General features: G+C 40.5%; 1 protein-coding gene across 1 annotated transcript in view; it reads right to left on the reverse strand.

The window, feature by feature from the left end:
- Positions 1–19,636, reverse strand: part of KCNN2 (potassium calcium-activated channel subfamily N member 2) — a 529,203-nt gene that overhangs the window by 120,138 nt on the left and 389,429 nt on the right. The window contains exon 6 of the mRNA XM_018053733.1: positions 6,161–6,579. Within this exon, the coding sequence (XP_017909222.1) occupies positions 6,161–6,579 (419 nt within the window). The remainder of the gene's footprint in view (positions 1–6,160; positions 6,580–19,636) is intronic.

Below are 19,636 nucleotides of genomic sequence, written 5' to 3' on the forward strand. Positions count from 1 at the left end.
TGAGCTGAATAAAAACAGTGTTTCTGTCTACAATGTCTTAATTAAAGGAATCTTTTCCAGTGACAGAAACAGTTCCTAGCATCTCTAGTTTATTACAGACTTCCACAATGGTTGCTTTTCAGCTTGGTAACATTGCCACCAAAGTGCCCAGCCTATCTTTCTTTCCCCCTTCTTCAGCTCCATCCCAAAGTTGACCCCTCACCCACATTATAAAACTTGCAGCCAAAAGCAAAAGAATGTATTGAACAAAGAAACATTTTTAAAAATTCTCAAACTGTGTAGAAAGTTACAATCCTTTTCTATCTTCTTTGGAAGCTTCAGTATTGACAGAGCATGGTGTTGATCAAATAAATGTTCTTTCCTCCTTTTGGATATTCTCGATGCACATTCACATATTAAATAAGCTAAGAAGTAAAAAGGGGAAAAAAACACTTTTCTTTATGTAGCACAGAGCTGGCCCACAGAATCCAGCCCCACCGCTTTCAAAACAGCTCCTCACCTTCCTTTGAAACAGTGTTCAGTGAAATACACTTTGGGATGAACACTAACCTATGCCATCTTCATAGAGCTGGTAAAGTCTGAAAAAGTGTAAGTCAGGATGGGATAATCCCAATTTTCAGGACCATGATCTCTGGAAGACAGACTTCTTTTAATATAAATGCTCCTGAAGTTTCTCTGAAACAGCCTGAGGCCACACTTCCCAGGGTGCTTCCAAAAGGAGTGTTCTTTGCAGGTCTGATGTCTGCAACACAAGGCCAGACCAGAATCAGAGAGAGGGATGCTGTGATCTGGTCTCAGGCAGCCTCCTCCTGACAAATGGAGGCCACAGAAATGATGCCAGATATTTGCCACTCTGCTTCCTCTTATCAAAGAAAGAAAGAAAGAAGAGAGAGAGAGTAGCAGGAGGGAGGGGAGGAGGGAGGGAAGAAGGACAGGAGGGGAGAAAGAAAGGAAAAAGAGAAAAAGTTCTTAAATAAAGGCAAATCAGAGGTACATGGAAAGTAATATCAGGAATAGATGCCTCCTATAGGATGCCTCCTCATTAGTGGAGAACATTTTCCAGAAACATCTATATGTGCTCTACTTGGTAGAAGGGGACAGATAGGTTTGCAAAACAAACTGCTTCAGAAAGCCATCTGCCTGTCTCTCTCTGGAAAGCTCTCTCCTTTAAAAAAATATTTTTAGAGTTATTCTAATTAAGAAGAGAAGTTCTGTCGGGTGTGAATACCCTTGTATATGGAAAGAATGCTTGGAGGGCTCAAAGATGGGCCTGGTAGAGCTCATACAAATCCAAATTCCAAACCAAATAACAGGAGGGTTGTGTATTATATTTCAGTATTGCAAATTTCAGAAAAGAATGGAAAGCAGGCCAGAAAGCAAGCAGCTAAGGAAGAGAAATATGCAGGCTACATCACATTCAAAATTAACTTGCGAAAACAAAGCAAATTTTTAAAAATATCTTTGTATCTTACAAGTTATAGTCTAGAGATCTGTGCAACAAAATGGGAAGTTTAATGAAAAACAGAATAGGGAAAATCTCCTACTATCACAACACTGGTTAATGATTTTCTTCTCTACACTTGTACAATTATAAAATGTTATCTTTGGAAGAGAAAAGTTTATAAATCCATGTAGTTTGCAATGAGGAATCCAAGGCAGAAAGAAGCAAATTGGTTGGCCCAAGGTTGTTCAGCCTCTAAATTGCACAACTGACACTAAGCCCCAGTGTCCCAGTCACGAGTCCGGGCGTGCTCCCTTCCCCAACCCATGGATTTGGTCTATTAGGTAACTCTTGGCTACAGACTCATTCCTGATATGAAACACAATTTTTGCTTCCTTGTGCCTCTTTATATGAAAACAGGGAAGGTCCGTCATCTAATAACCTCAGTGTGTTAAAAACACACACATACTTTGGGATGTGAAAAGAGTTGACACAGCTTGCCTTGGGCTTTCTGTATTTGGGGACAGTGGATCAAAAAGTTATGATGAACCATTTTGAAAAGAAAATGAATGGCATGTGCAGGATACTGAAGCTATGGTATGTAATCGGCCCTTGGGAAGCAGATGCAGTAGGGACCAGATGCTCTGGATGTACAAACTGTTTGATTATGCTTTTACCCCCACTGTTATATTGTTGTGCACCATTCTGGGGCTTCCCTGGTGGCTCAGACAGCAAAGAATCTGCCTGCGATGCGGGAGACCTGGATTGATCCCCAGGTTGAGAAGGTCCCCTGGGGAAGGGAATGGCTACCCACTCCAGTATTCTTGCCTGGAGAACTCCATGGACAGAGGAGCTTGCAGGCTATAGCACGTGGGTTCGCAGAGTTAGACATGACTGAACAACTAATGCTTTAACACTATGCACAACTATAAAGTAAGAGTCATCTTCATAGACCACACGGGTGTATCAACTAAAGTTTACCATATTGATTCTCCAAATGTTACAGGTACAACTGCTCCAGAAAATATCATAAGCCTCTAAGTACCACGATTGCTAGGGAACAAAGCACACCATAAGGGGTCGACCTTTCTTTAAAAGGAAAATTTTAATCCCTCAAATATCGTACTTATGTAGAGAAGTTTTAAAAAAGGTTCAGATACACAGTAATAAAACCTAGTCACCAGGGAATTTCTCATAAAAGCAGGTGGACTCAACAAACACACAGGCCTCTGCTCCCTCCCTAAACCCTCTTAAAATGACTAGAAAGCAAACAGGAAAAGCACAGCTCCTGCATGGGCTATGAGTGACAAGACGGTAATAAAGTAGCTAGAAAGCCAACTGACAAATGGTAAGTGGCTTACCTGACTTGAGAAATGAGAATTCTAGACCAGTATTGGTCAGAAAGCCGCCATATCTGCACTGAGAACCAGCAACCTTGCCCCTCTCTCCATACACACACCAAAGACTCAGGAATCTCGCACCGGTACCTCAGTGAGAGGAGATGATGATGGAGATTTCAGTGAAAGGACAGGTTCAAATACTGTACAGAAGCAGTTAGACACCTAGATTCCTGCTTCTACTCTGTGTTGCTGGTAATGCCTTTTACCAACCTGGCAGAAGTCTGCAAGTTTCTTGTCTAGAGAGGTAAAACCCAAGGTCTGTAAGCTGACTACAGGGCATTACGCACTGGAGAGAGCCAGCCTAACTCCGTTGCAACTAGGAAGATAAATAAATATTCACATACTAAATGAAAACTCTTCTTTTTGTCCCATCTTTCAATTTCCACAATACCATCACCCAGGCATCTACCTTCATTGCAGGACAGTACCCTGTTGGCTCAGATGGTAAAGAATCCGCCTGCATTGCAGGAGACCTGTGTTTGATCCCTGAGTTTCGAAGAGGCTTTGGAAAAGGGCCCTTGGAAAAGGGCAACCCACTCCAGTATTCTTGCCTGGAAAATTCCATGGACAGAGGAGCCTGGCGGGCTATAGTCCATCGGGTTGCAGAGAGTCGGACAGGATTGAGTGATTAACACTTTCACTTTTCACTTTCAAAACAGATATTTCATGAGTCAGTCAGATTAAAACTATGTAAAGATACTGAAATCGATATTCTACGCTCCCACCCTAATCACCATGTAGTGAAGTCCACGGTTGACAAGTTCTAGATCTGTACAGAAAGCTTCTAATCAGGTCTTTAGTTCCTCAATCTTAAGTATAAGGGGACTGCTAAAGTTACCTAAATACTGAAGGAAAACTTCTAAAAAAGACTGAAGCCAAAACAAAAACAAACAAAAACCCAGAAAAGTACATCTCTGGGGAAACAGAAAATACACAAAGAAAAAATATTAAAGATTACCATTAACATCTCTAAAAAAATAAAACAGTACATTTATGAATAAAGAAGTGTGACGCTAGTTTTTAAAAATGGGCATTTGAAGATTAAATATGAGATAATGGAAATTAATATATAGTAAAGAAGAAATAAAATTTCAAAAGAAAGACCTTGAAAGAAAAATTGAGATTATCTTTTATATATGAAGCAAAAACAGGTGGAAAACAACACAGAGGGAAATAAGAAAATTATAGAACTCATATAGAAGGACCAATATCTACACAACAAAAAACAGGAATAAAAATCATTAAATAATTCAAGAAAATTTCCAAGAACTGAAGGAGATTAATTCCAAGATTGGATAGGCTCACTGCATTAAAATAGAATAATTACACCATGATATACCCTTGTGCTGGAGCAGGAAATGGCAGTCCACTCCAGTATTCTTGCCTGGAGAATCCCATGGACAGAGGAGCCTGGTGGGCTACCGTACATAGGGTCACAAAGAGCTGGACACGACTGAGTGACTGAGCATGCATACCCTGCTGAAATTGTAGATTACTGATCCTAAAAGTTTCCATCAAAAAAAAAAAAGATTAAAAAATGAGAACAGCATCAGACTGCTGCACCCTGGATGTCAGAAGTAAATGAAGTTCCCAGTGTTCCAAGAGAAATGCTTTTCAAACTAGAGCTTTCCACCCAGCAAGAGAGAAGAATGAAGTTGCCATACCTGCAAGGTCTCAGAAAAATCTCTCTCACCCACCACCTTTCCTCAGAAGCTACTAGAAGATGAATTTTGTTAAAATGAGGGAACAAGTGAAGAAAGAGGGGAAAATGAGATTCAAGAAAAAAGATATGCAACATAGAAATAAAGCAAAGGAAACCTCCACTTTGACTGACAAGCAGTTTAAAAAGTCCCCAGACATTCAAGTTTGAAGCAAAATTGATAAATTTTCTCTAATACATATATAAATCTAGTAAAATTACATTTATATAATGTAGAAGGATTTACATATGACTTAGTGGTAAGTATATAGAAAATTAGCAAAAACTAAGAAAACTAATTAAATAAAAAACTAAGAAAACTAAGCAAATAAAGAGGTGATTATTAATTTCAAAGAAAATAAAAGGATGTGCAGAAAAGGCAAAATGATTATAATATACCACATAGTTCAACTATAAGTGCAGTTCACACAGTAATAACAATAATGATGTAACTATGGAATATAGATGATTGGTGTTTATGTAACTTACTGGGAAGAAAAATTAATTTTTGTGGGGGTAGAGTCAGGAAAGCAATGTGTACATGAAAATGAAAGAAAACTAAAACCCTAACTTCCCAAAAAATCTAGATGAAAAATCTAGAGGCAGCAGTATAAGCAATATCATTTGGAACTTTGAAAAGTAGTTACCAAGGAAATGGCTAAATGAATTTAAAGTGATTGCTTCTGGAAAGAAGAAATGGGGGAGGTGTGTTCTGGGCTTGTTATTTTTGCAACAATTTTCATACAGACATTTTTCTTTGTTAAACTATTTGTATGTATGTGTGTGTACATTTTAGTTTCTTTCAAAAGCTAAATTTAAAAAGACCTAGTTACTACAAACACCAACATTCCAACATTTAATAGTTCTATAAACTTCTAAGTCCTTGCTATATGTCTATTCCTAATTTCAACTGGAATTTTCTTCACCAAGGTCACAATAGATTCCCTCTCCAGTTCCTCCTATTTACGTAACAAGTCTATTTTTGCTTGGTTATTAAATGGCAAGGTTAATATTGCAGATGCTCTAACTGATGAACCCAGACTCGCTGAGCAGTTCTGAGACGGCATCTAGCTCTGCACTACCAGAGCTCTTCAGACAATATATCAAATACACATGGACCCTTCTCACTAACTGTTGAGAGTTCAATAAAACCAAATACACACCTATCAGCCCCTTATCTATAATCACATGAACACTATTAAAAGTAGGCACTACAATCAGCAAAGCACTTTGAGGCATCCCCACTTGTCTCAACAATAATCAACACTATAACCAAAGAGGCGCCAAAATGACTCAGTATTACCATTAGACAAGCATTTCTGATAGAAGTCTGCTACACGATGTGAAGGTCTCCAAGTTTTGATTATAAAGGCAGCAAAAGGCAGCCCTCTACTGAAAACTGGTCAGATTAGAAAGAAAAATACATAATCATCAAGGCATTGCTGTATGCAAAGTGTCTTAAGACAAGTTCTTTCTCATTCATTTAAAAGAAGCTCATAATAGAATCCCACATTTTCAAGCATAAGTCTCTACATGTTTCTGGTCTAAAATGTGTTCTTTCTCCCACTTTTAAGGACACTATAAGGCAAATTATGTTCTCAGGAAAAGAAACAAACTTACCTTTCACAAGCTCGGACAGTCCATGCGGCAATTATCCATAATGAGATACTAAAAACCAAGAGTACAGTTCCTGGGCATATAGTCATTAAAGTCTTCATAACAAAACGCGTATTGAAGTTTATCTTATTAAGCGCTCCAATGCTTCTAGAGGAGGCATCAGTGAAAAGTTTGCTATGTAAAAGCATGACTCTGGCAATCAGATAGAGTCTTAAGAACATTGGTATAGATAAAATAATATCCACATCAGCGGTGGTGGTGGATGGGGCATAGGAGAAGGCAAGCCGGGCCGTCCATGTGAACGTATAATTCCCAGGTATGGGATGAATAGCACACACCAGTATTTCCAAGCAGATGAAGAAAATACGCTCATAAGTCATGGCTATTCTCCAGTCATCTGCTCCATTGTCCACCATGAACAACTGAAAAAATAAAGTAGAAAATCAGCTTCAGTATGGCATGAATGGTCCACAAGGGTTAGTGCAGAATTTTAAAATACATCACAGGTGACTTTAAGCAATCATGGCGAGCACTAGGTCTTAACTTCTAAATGCTAGTAGCCAGGTACACTATTTTAAGAAAATGGCATTGGCACAGAGGAACTTTATTTTGTAAAAATTAAGATTACAAACTCACGATACAGGAGCGGAAGCTATTTTGGAGTCTTTGCTCCTGTATAATCAGGTCAGTGATATCATTTCAAAATAAGGGACTGGGGCCTATCAGTAATGTACCCCGCCCCTCCGCCTCCCCCTTAGATGAAGTCAGAAAGACTTGTCTCGTAACAAGTTGTTCTTCTCCTTGAGGATCTAGATCTAAGCCTTGCACAATTCTAGCCATATTCTCAGTGAAATCTATTTACAGTGCCTGGGCAATTGGTTATAGCCTCTAATGCAACGATACAGGAGCATTCTTACAGATAATCTTATTTTTGGCTTCTGAAAGAAAATCACAAGGGACCACAGACAAATGTGGCAAAAACGTTTCTCCCAGCTTCCTTGCTACTGCTCTATATTTCACCTCATTCCTTCTGCTCTCCCAAAGCCTTCCCTTGGATTATTAATTTGTTTTCAATCTTTCTTTCTATAATAAAGGTTCCTTTTCCCTACTTCCGTCATTCCTCACTCCACAATGAACGAAAACAAAGAAAGGAAAGAAAAAGAATACAGATGGATGATAAAAGGAACAGAAAAGAAATGTTTCCTGCCTTCCCTGGCTGTTCAGTAAACAAGTCCCCCAGGCTCTAGATCATAAACAGCCAGGGGCATCTGGAAATGTGTGGCGACATTTCTGACTGCCACAGTGACTGGTGAAGGCTACTGGCATTTACAGCCAGGAAGCCAGCGGTGCCAAGCTCACTGTAGTTCTGAGAGTCCCACGCACAAAACAGACCTGTCTGCCTAGAATGCCAACAGCGCTCTCCCACTGAGAGAGATGACATATTCTTTGCCTTTTGGTAGGAAGCCAATTTCTGTAGAAAGCATGAGAAGAAAGCAACCCAAGTGAGAACAGTGCATTCTCAGGTAAGTGAGTTGCAAAGGAAGCTGGCTGAGCAGATCTTCACGATGATTGGATTCTATGATCTCTGCTCCTCTGGAGTCAAAATAGTCATCTCCTCACCACTTGCATGCTAAGATTCTTCAGTCGTGTCTGACTCTTTGCAATCCTGTGGACTGTAGCCCGCCAGGCTCCTCGGTTTATGGAATTCTCCAGGCAAGAATACTGGAATGGGTTGCCAAGTTCTCCTCCTCCCCCCAGCACTTAGATGGTAACAAATTCCGATTCTAAGTTAACTGTCCTGCAGGTCACAGCTACTGCCCATACTGTCATTCAAACACTGCCATCAGTGCTACTTGCAAGGACAGGAATTTGAGGACCAAATGATCACTTCTTTCTGGTACTTCAAAAAAGTTGGAGAATAAGCAGGATCTCTTATCAAATTTTCAACAAATTATGGCAACATATGGTTTTCTGTATGCCTTTATCATTAACTTTCTACCTAGGGAACTCAGAGGGTTTGATAAATAAATGCTAAGAGACAGTAAAAATTAGACTTTCCAATTTCCAAGAAAGAAACAGATCATAAATAAAGTCATTAAGTTGGCCACAGAAATATTCTTGTGCAGTTCACCACTTTCAATACCACACTGGCATAACAGAGTTCAATAATAAAGATATACAAAAGATTGTATAGATATAATGGTAGAAGCCTTCTAAACTGTTTACCAGTGAGTATTTACAGGATACTCTATAACTCTTCAGGAACGTGAATCCAAAATCTCTTAAGATGCTTATGTCCAAAAGGATGTCTTCCTCCAACTAGCTACTTTGAGAGGCTTTATACATTCTAGAAACGCTATCATCACTCTTGGTAAAGTGCTATCAAGGGCCAGTGTAAGTCACATAAGAAAAACAATACTGTTATTTAAGCCTACGTTTCCATTTCTACTGAAAATGATATTACCCAGTTTGTCTCCTTTCTTTACCAAACATGGCTCTGAATGACTTGGAAACAAATCAAATCCACCCCCAAAAGGAGTCATAAGCACCAAGACACCGGATAGACAGAAGCTGTGCTACAGATTCTCAGCACGATTCCAAGACAGGCTTTCCCCACGCCCTTCTGGGCAATGGCAGCATCCGTGCAGAATGAGTGCCTTCTGAGGTGAGCGGTAAAGCGATGTATAATGCAGACATGTTACTTCCAGGCTCCTATTTCTCCTGGTCCTCCCCCATCACTCCCAGAGCACTTGGTCCCCTGACCTCACGCAGGCTACCCTCTCTTTCCAGGCCTTTCCATCGCCCTCCCTGCTCACTTCCCTAATGAGGCCAGTTCACTCCTTCCTCCCCAGAACTGCAACCACTGTGTCGCCAGTATCCTCAGCAGCCTTCTGCCTCGTGTTCCGGTGGCACACGGGAACTTCCATCAGGGACGTGCAAGTGGGCTGGGCCCACCACAGGCACGTGCTCTCAGTGCCAGCTGAACCCTCAGCGTCTCTGCCATCATCCCCGGACCCCTACAGCTTCTGCTCCAGACAGGAGTCTGTTTCTGCAGAGCCAGCTTTGTTCCTGTCCCTACACTTGCCCTCACTATCGGAAATACCTCCATTTTATACTTCAGCCACAAGCTCACCTACATCTCTTCCTTTCCCCTTATTTCCACTCTCTTCTGTTCCACCTATTTACAGCAGTGTTCCGCTGAAATCCAGTTCCCCTCCACAGACAGCCCAGTTCCTGTGCTTTCTCCCTCTCAGCAGACGATACAAGCAAGTTCAAATCCCCACCATTCATTAAAATCAGAGCAACACAAACAAGGGCTTCCCTGGTGGCTCAGACGGTAAAGCAATGCAGGAGACCCAAGTTCGATCCCTAGGTCGGGAAGATTCCCCTGGAGAAGGAAATGGCAACCCACTCCAGTTGCCTGGAAAATTCCATGGACAGAGGAGCCTTGTAGGCTACAGTCCATGGGGTAGCAAAGAGTCGGACATGACGGAATGACTTCACTTCACTTCAACACAGAGTCCCCGCCGGCTCTGTGTCTTCCCTAAGTAGTCTCCATTTTCTCACTTTTCTTTCAGCCCCAACACCTCTGTGGGGCTTTTGTCCTCATCACCCATCACCCCACCAATACAACTCTGCCTAAGTGTCACTCAAAACACCTTCATTAAGAACTCTAGTTCTTCCAACTTAATCTTTATCTCGCTTGATCTGATATTAATCATTTCTTCTTTTCTAAAAAAAGATCTCTTCTCTTGGCTTGTGTGTGACATTGCTTTTTTTAAAAAAATTTGCTACCATTCTGAAGAATCTATCTCATTTTTCCTGAAAAAAAAAAAAAAAAAAAAAAGCCTTTTCCCCTTAAAATCATTCACGAGCCCCTTCTCTACTGAGCTTCATCTCTGACTCTTCTTTCTGTAGAGTTCCAGGAGGACCTCTTCCATGCCTTTTACCTCTACAGCCAGATTTCTCCTACTGGAAGCCATCATCCATCCTCCAGTGACCTTCTGAAAATGGAAATTACATAATCTTATTGCTATCAAGATTAAAACCATTCCAAGCCACCCTCCCCCTGTCAATTCAGCAATCTGGTTTTGCCTCTCTCTTCAAACTCATTGCCTATTTCTCCTCTTACATGTCCCTCTGGTTGCAGGTTTCAGAACACACTACCCTAATCATGTTTCCCTGTCCTTGTCCATTCTGTCTTAAGGAAAGTCTTTCCACCAAGCAAATTCTTATTCCTTTGAGACCAAACTCCACAGTCTCAGCTTCCTTAGGACACCATCCAGGCCGAGACAAATCTGCCCGTTTCGTTCCACCGTGATCTCTGTGTTTGCCCCTTATAGCCGCCACCACAGAGGACAATAAGGATTTCTTTGTCAGACTGTCACTCTACTCGTCTGCGAGGCTCCGTATCTATCTGGTAAAGAATTATAAACACTTGGAAAATGAACTGCCTTGCTGTTTCTCAGTTAATATTGATTACCCTAATCACTAGGCAGGTCCTAACGCTAATTGAGCATGCTCAAGGGAGATGAGAATACTAATACTGAACACAAGTGAAATAAATCTATGATATTTTCCAAATTTGTAGAGAACACATCCTATTAAATGCTAAGTCATTGCAACAGCATAATTCTGCAATTTGACAGCATGTTCAATAATGTCCCCAGAGAAATTTTCTATCGTGTAGTTGCTTTTTACCATCGGGGTTTAATCAACACCTGAAATTATTTTAATTCTTGGCTTTATCACAGTACATACTTTAGTGCTAAAGAAAGAAATATTTCCTTCTACTCTTCCCTTACCCCCCATCCTTAATAGCTGCTTGTTCCTTTGTTTTTTCATTTGTTCACTAAATATTCAGTGGACGGAATACTCACTATGTGCCAGGCATTCTGCCATGTATTGGCCACAAGGTAGGATTTGTAGCAGACAGAGTCTGCCCCCATGGAACTAACTTTCACCAAGAAAGAAAAACAAAATCAAAGAAGCAGACGTAAAGCAATTTACTACAGTAATTATGTCTGTGTATACCGCCATGAAGGAAACAAACAAGAGATGAAATAAAGAATGATAAATTGGAGGTGACAGCAGGTGTGGTCATCAGGGAAGTCATCTTGAGAAGTAGCACTTAAGGCAACACCTGGAAAAAGAGAAGAGCCAGTCATATAAACTGCCAGAAGAAGAACATTCCAGCGGATGAGATAGCACATGTAAAGGCCATAGGCTACAAAAGCTTAGCATGCTTAAGGAAATGTAAGAAAACCAGAGTGGCAGGTCAAGGGGCAGAGAGAAAGGCGATGAATGAAGAGACAAGAGTGGAGAGACATGTGGGACCTTGACGACCATAGTGTCAAGACTGGATTTCAGTCCAAGGGCACTGAGTTTGCTGGAGAGTGTTAGGCAAGGAACGCCATGATGTCATTTACAGATTAAACCAGTTTACAAGGGAGGACACTAGTTAGGAAGTTCTATTGCATCTGACTGGTAGGTAGTATCCCCCTGACCTACACCAGGATCAGTGAGGGTTTCCATGGAAATGAATACAGTGGGTGCACTAGAGAAATATTTTGGAGATCTAGCTAGAACTTGCTGATGGGCTGAATGTGGCAGTCATTCAAAAAAAGAGAATCAGAGACGACCGAGCTTCTACTCTGACAAACACAGTTGATGTCGGTGCCACGTCCTGAGTACAGTGGGCTGGACACGGGGAGCAGGGGAGGTTCCGTTTTGGCCACTGCCATTTGAGTGTAGATGCCAAGTAGACAACAGGATATGCAAGTCACTCAGAGGCGAACTCTGGACTATTGAAATAAATTTGGAAGGCATCAGTATTTAGGTAGTTTTATGAGATCAAAAGAAAAATTAGAGGAAACGAAGAGGACAGGACACAGGGCCAAGTCCTGAGGAACTCCAAATGTGGAGGGCAGCCGGAAAGCCAAGCCTGTCTGTGAAGCAGGAAGAAAAGAAAGTATTTTTAGAGTCCAGGGTGAGGGCTGTCAATTATAAACTGTCAAATAATATTTACCAGGTTCAGAGCTATGATAAGGCACCCAATATTCTACACAGAATAAGAAAACACTCTAAAGTTTCATTAAGTGACTCCAGGTCAAGAATGAAAATCCAACTGTAAAAATATTCCCATTACATGTAATATGACCCATATAATACACAGACGATCTCTTTTAGGCTAACTTGTGGGGGAGTTAGAGTAGTCAAAATGACAGATATTAAACTACCTCTATATTCATTTTTCATTTTGATGTTGATCAAAGAAGAAAGATTCTAGGGCTAAAGCATGATGGTTTCATCTACTTTAATTCTAGAGCTGTGGTTAATGGTCTTTGCCAGAGAAACTAATTTGTAGGCATAACAGGACATGCTCTCCAAATATATCCCATCACAAGCTTTCCATTGGAACTGCTTTCCATTTGCTCTGCTTCAAGCTCATTGTCCAAGATGACCTGGTAGCAAGAGTCAGCAGCAAAAAGAGGGTGGCACAGGCCCATCACGTGATCAGGGCACGTGCTGGCACAAGGACGTCAGCTTAGCCAGCTGAGGAGAGTGAGGGACTGAGCAGCAATGCCTCAGCCACCTTCTAGTTGGAGACTAAATGCATACAATGTCGTGTTAGTTTCTGCTGTGCAACGAACTCAGTGAGCTCTATATATATATATCCCCCGCCCCCCTTGAACCTCCCCGCCCCTCCAACCCATCCCTCTAGTTCATCAGGGAGCACTGAGCTGAGCCCCCTGTGCCACACAGCTTCCCACAAGTTATCTAGTCACACATGGCAGTGTATGTATGTCACTCCTACTCTCTCAATTCTTCAGAAAAACAAATATTATATACTAACACGTGGGTATGAAATCTAGAAAGATGGTACAGATGAGCCTGTGTGCAGGGCAGGAACAGAGATGCAGCTGTAGAGAGCAGACTTGTGCACACAGGGGGAGGGGGAGCCGCCTTCAACACGTGCTCTTTCTCTTCAGTGAGGTGAAAGCTCTCTGGTCTGATCTCGGGACAGTGTCTTATATATAAAGTCTCCTTTCCAGTAGAGAATTCACAGCAGTGTTCAGCACAGAAGTGGTGCGTGAAAATCATTCTGAATAAAATAAGTTTAGGCATGTATTTGTTAAAAAAGTAAATATAGGCAGAATAACCAACCAACCAAACAAAAAACCTCTGAAAAGGAAGAGTAAGATGGAGAAGTAGTTTTGATAGATTATTAAACAAGTTAATGATTGAAACCACGTGGTACTGGGACATAAACTCACTGAGAGGCCAATGGGATAGTACAGAAGACTAGACCAAACAGGCCCAACATACCAGGACATTCTCAGTATTGTAAGGCAGCCCACCAAGTCAGTGAGGAAAGCACAGTTTATTAAAAAATGATTTGGGGACAACTAAATAGCCGACTAGAGAAACATACAATTGAATGGATGCTTCACACCAAATATATCAAGAAAAATTCCAGGTGGATGAAAGACTTCGATATAAAAATGAAACTAAACTACTAACATAATAGAAGAAATCATGTAAGAATTATTTTGCAAGCTCACTAAAAGGAAGGCCTTTTAAATTATTTACTCACTTTTTATAGATGTATTGATTTACAATATTGTGTTAGTTTTAGGTGTAAGAAAAGAGATCCAGTTATACATGTATATGGATTTTCTTTTTCATATTGTTCTTTATTATGTGAAGGAAAGCCTTTTAACTGTGACAAAAACACCAGAGTCTTAAAAGAAAATATTGATACATTTTTTAATTGACTACACTAATCTTTTTGCTTTCTGCACCTGGCCAAAACTATAATAAAGAGAATAAAAAAGACAAACACCAAAACATGGCGAGACTCTTCATAACTGTTACCACAAAAAAACCTAATTTCCCTAATTGTATAAAATTTCCTATAATTCCTTATGAAAGAGATGAGCAGATTAACAGAAAAATAAACAAATGATAAAAATAGCCGGTCATGGAAAAGGAAATAGAAATAGTTCTTAAATCTATTTAAAAAAAAAAGTCCAACTTCAATCATAAGGGGAAAATATGATACCATGTTTTTGACCTGTCATACTGAACAATATCTAAAAGTTTTATAACACACTATGCTAATGAAGGTGTGGAGAAATAGGAACGCTCATACACTGTGGGTGGAAGTGTAAATCAGTACAACCCCAGGGAGGGCAATTTATGAGGTTATAAACGTACATGTTCTTTGATCATGCAATTTCATTTTCTTAGATGAAATCTGTCCTACTTACATATTTATATATGTAAGAATAAACATGTATGGATATTTTTATAGCATAGATTGTATATTAGCAAAAGACTAGAAATAATCTCAGTATCCACTAAAAGGGAAAAGGTTTAAACAAATTAGAGATGTCCACAAAATGGATCAGTAGGCTGTTTAGAAAAGATGATAAAATTGTTATATATTATTCAAGGAAATGGTCTATTAAGTCACTCAGTTGAACAACAACAATAAAAGCATTCTATATGCTATTTGTGTGTAGCTTTGTTAATAGGAGAACATATATTCATATTTGTATGTGCAAAAAACATCTGAAACAATATTCTAGAACTTACTGATAAATGTTGCTTAGTGGAGGTAAACTGAGTGGCTAGGGATAAGAAATGGAAAGGAGACTTTCAATTACACATTTTAAAAAATACTCTTATTATGGAATCATGTGAATGAATAAATGCAAGTTAATTAATAACAAAAATAAGGGAAATGACTAAAGAAGAGAGAAAGGGAAAATGAGACTGACTGAGTTCATTAAACTTTTGCAACTCTAACAAATAGTTTATATGTACAAACCTGATAAACTAGAAAGCAGTAACTGATGTTCAAAATCATAATCTACAGACATGAAATGCATTGAATGCAATTTATATCAAAACTGTTTGGCTTACCAAGGCAAAACCTTGAACCATTACATTACATAACTGTTTTCAACAACATGAACAAAAAATAAATAAGATTTCTTGGTTAACCTTTAACCAAATATTCAATAAGACCAAGTTCTGCTGTTCATTCAGTTACTGAATGCTTCTGCTTGTAAGGTTCTATGGATACAAAGATTCAAAAGCCTCTTGGTGTTTGATAAGGAAGTGAAATATAAATGAGTAAATACTGTGCTGGTGGAAATTGCTGAAAGAGAGGCATGAAGAAGACACTGAGAAAAGTACAGAGGAGGCTCCAACATAAACTAGCACCTGGTACCTCCCCCTTCTTCCCCATCCATTGCCTGGACTCTTCATATAACTCAGGACTAAGAACTCCCAAGCTGAGTTCTTGGATATCAAGGGGATAGTGGCCCAAAGGAAAATGCAAAAAATGTGGAAATGTACAAAACGCAAAAAAGAGAGAGAGTCCTTACTCAGAAACCAACTTTTGGATGAAATAAAGTGAAAAGTCACTAAAGAGGTAAGACAATAATAAAGATCTCCTCATTAAGGCATCAGGCTTCCCTGGTAGCTCAGCTGGTAAAGAATCCACTTGCAATGCAGGAGACCCTGGTTTGCTTGCTGGGTCGGGAAGATCCCCTGGAGAAGGGATAGGCTACCCACTCCAGTATTCATGGACTTCCCTGGTGGCTCAGACAATATAGAATCCGTCTGCAATGTGGCAACCTGGGTTCAATCCCTAGGCTGGGAAGATCCCCTGGAGCAGGGCATGGCAACCCACTCCAGTATTCTTGCCTGAAGAATCCCCATGGACAGATGAGCCCAGCAGGCTGCAGTCCATGGGGTTGCAAAGAGTCAGACACAACTGAGCAACTAAGCACAGCACAGTACAAGAAAAAAATCAACGAAGAATTCAGACCACCACTCCCTGCCACAGATTAGGTCAAAGAACAAACAGGTGAAGAGGGAAGATATCAATGGTACTGAGATTCCTGCCAAGACCCTCAGCCCAGGACTGGAGGAGGAAAACCAGAAAAGCTATGTTTAGAATTCATATTCTGGGTTCACTGCTGAGCAAAACTGGGAAGATTTCCTTATCACCCCCCCCGGAGCCTTTCTTGCTTTTGGAGCCTCTTGCCCACCCCGGCAGTCCTGTGCACTCATGCTGTCCTGAGAGCTTTCTGCATCCAAGAAAGAGGATTTCCAAACTGCTGCACTGAAATATTAATCAATGAATTGCTAACTCTTCCCTGGGGGAAGAGTGTAAAGAACTGGACCGGAATGTAAGAAAGCCAGGCTCAGCTTCCAGATGGTCTAACTTGTTACAGGACCTTAGGAAGTCATGTGAACTTCATGGATCTATTTCTTCCGTCTTCTGTAAAATGGAGATACTGCTATTTGCTGTCCTTGAAAGTAGCTGTAATGATGAAATAAACAGTCAGCATACATTAGGGCCAACACTGTGCCACTTCCTTCCCTCTTTTCTCTCTTTTCCATCTCCATTATAGAAACGTCCGCTTTCCCAGACTCTTTTGCAGGTACGTGTAGCCATGTGATATAGTCATGATCAGATATCATAAGCAGGGGCACTCACTAAAATGTCTTTGCTTTTTTGGATAAAAATGATATCTTACTGACACAGGATGCTTCATTCCCTTCCTCTGACCCTAAAAAGAGGTGATGTCAAGGTCTGCAGAAGCTTTCTTGTGATCATAAGAAAAAGGTGAAAAGAATCACAGTCGTGCCATCCCTGACATCTGGAGCCAATGAGTCAGCAACCACAGACTCCATTTGCTTAAGCCACTATTAGTTGAGTTTTTTGTTAAGCAGCTAAAAGTATGTCTACATTTAATTTAAACTACCTTCAACTGCTATGTAGGCTTCCTAGGTTGCTCAATGGTAAAGAATCTGCCTGTCAATGCAGGAGACACAGGTTTGGTTTATGGGTTGGATCCCCTGAAGTAGGAAATGGCAACCATTCCAGTATTTATTCTTGCCTGGACAATCCCATGGACAGAGGAGCCTGGCTGGCTACAGTCCAAAGACTCTTTGGGGTCACAAAGAGTCAAACAAAACTGAGCAACTGAGCATATACACGCTATGTACAGGTCTACAAAAATAGGCCTTCCCTCGTAGCTCATTTGGTAAAGAATCTGCCTGCAATGCAGGAGACCCGGGTTTGATCCCTGGGTTGGGAAGATTCCCTGGAGAAGGAAATGGCAACCCACTCCAGTATTCTTGTCTGGAGAATCCCATGAACAGAGGAGCCTGGCAGGTTATAGTCCATGGGGTTGCAAGAGTTGGACATAACTTAGCGACTAAACCACCATCATAGAAATAAGGAATCATGATCAACTTAAACACCCTCAAGAGTCCCTTGGACTGCAGAGAGATAAACCCAGTCAGTCCTAAAGGAAATCAACCTTAAATACTCATTGGAAGGACTGATGCTGATGCTGAAGCTCCAATACTTTGGCCACCTGATGTGAAGAGCTAACTCATTGGAAAAGACCCTGATGCTGGGTAAGACTGAGGGCAGGAAGAGAAGGGGATGATAGAGGATGAGATGGTTAGACAGTATCACTGACTTGATGGGGATGAATTTGAGCAAACTCCAGGAGATAGTGAAGGACGGGAGAGCTGGGCATGCTGCAGTCCATGCGGTCGCAGAGATTTGGACACAACTGAGTGATTGAACAACAAAACACTTAATGGAGAGAGCAGCCAGTATTTCAAAAGGGATGCATATCAATATTAGAATTTAAAGTGTATACGGTAACTGCTAAGTGGCAGAGTTACTTCTTGGGAGGCTTTTGTTCATGCCTTTTAAATATCAACCAGCTGCTCAGAATATCAAATTGTATTGGTTCAGTTCAGTCACTCAGTCATGTCTGACTCTTGGCGACCCCGTGGACTTCAGCATGCCAGGCCTCCCTGTCCATCACCAACTCCCAGAGTTTACTCAAATTCATGTCCATTGAGTCAGTGATGCCATCCAACCATCTCATCCTCTATTGTCCCCTTCTCCTCCTGCCTTCAATCTTTCCCAGAAATCTGTATTCAGGTCAGGAAGCAACAGTTAGAACTGGACATGGAACAATAGACTGGTTCCAAATCATGAAAGGAGTACGTCAAGGCTGCATATTGTCATCCTGCTTATTTAACTTATATGCAGGGTGCATCATGAGAAACGCTGGGCTGGAGGAAGCACAAGCTGGAATCAAGATTGCTGGGAGAAATATCAATAAGCTCAGATATGCAGATGACACCACCCTTATGGCAGAAAGTGAAGAACTAAAGAGCCTCTTGATGAAAGTGAAAGAGGAGAGTGAAAAAGTTGGCTTCAAGCTCAACATTCAGAAAACCAAGATCATGGTCCCATCACTGCATCTGGTCCCATCACTTCGTGGCAAATAGATGGGGAAACAGTAGAAACAGTGAGAGACTTTATTATCTTGGGCTCCAAAATCAACTAAAAGACGCTTGCTCCTTGGAAGAAAAGTTCTGACCAACCTAGACAACATATTAAAAAGCAGAGACATTACTTTGCCAACAAAGGTCCATCTCATCAAAGCTATGGTTTTTCCAGTAGTCATGTATGGATATGAGAGTTGGACTAATAAAGAAAGCTGAGCACCAAAGAATTGATACTTTTGAACTGTGGTGTTGGATAAGACTCTTGAGAGTCCCTTGGTCTTCAAGGAGATCCAACCAGTCCATCCTAAAGGAAATCAGTCCTGAATGTTCATTGGAAGGACTGATGTTGAAGCTGAAACTCCAATACTTTGGCCACCTGATGCGAAGAGCTGACTCATTTGAAAAGACTCTGATGTCATTGTATGACTCATAGGAAATATACACAGATGTTTTGCAGCCAGTGAAGCTTGGATTTAATTTTTGACTTGACCACTTACTAGTGGTTTTGAGCAAGATAAATCTCTCTAAATCTCAAGTTGCTCATCTACAAAAATTTAAGATAAAGTCAATCTTGCATGATTATCATGAGGCAATAACATACTCTGCAGACCCCGGTAAAAATGACCCCATGGATAAGTAATATTCCACAGAATCTTCAAGTGGGGCAAGAATATAAATTAAGTACTAACTTATAAAAATGAGAAAGTCAGTCATGGAAAAGGAGGAAGGGAAATGCAAAAGGAAAAATAGATCAAAGCAAAGTCATTATTGAGAGGAAGTACAGAAACTTCCGATGTTTCTGAATTTTCCTTTTCTGACTTAGACAAGAGCTATGTCTCCAGACCAAAATCTTACACTAGCTCAATTCGATCCAGTAATTTAAGGCTATCAAAAATCCATGCCCTGCTGCTCTTAAAACTTATTTAAAATCTTAACCCCCTTTTATATGGTTTCTCTCAATAGGTCCACACCTTCTGTGGATCCACTCAGGCATTTTACATGTGCTGATGTATTATTGAGTAATTATGGTCACAATTTCTTGAAATTCATGCAAACTGTATCTAAAAGTTTCATTTAACTTCCATAAAGATAGAATAATTATTTTTCCCCTTTCGGTTCTCTCAACAGAAGTGATAT

Source organism: Capra hircus, chromosome 10, assembly GCF_001704415.2.
Source record: "Capra hircus breed San Clemente chromosome 10, ASM170441v1, whole genome shotgun sequence".
Lineage (NCBI taxonomy): Eukaryota > Metazoa > Chordata > Mammalia > Artiodactyla > Bovidae > Capra > Capra hircus.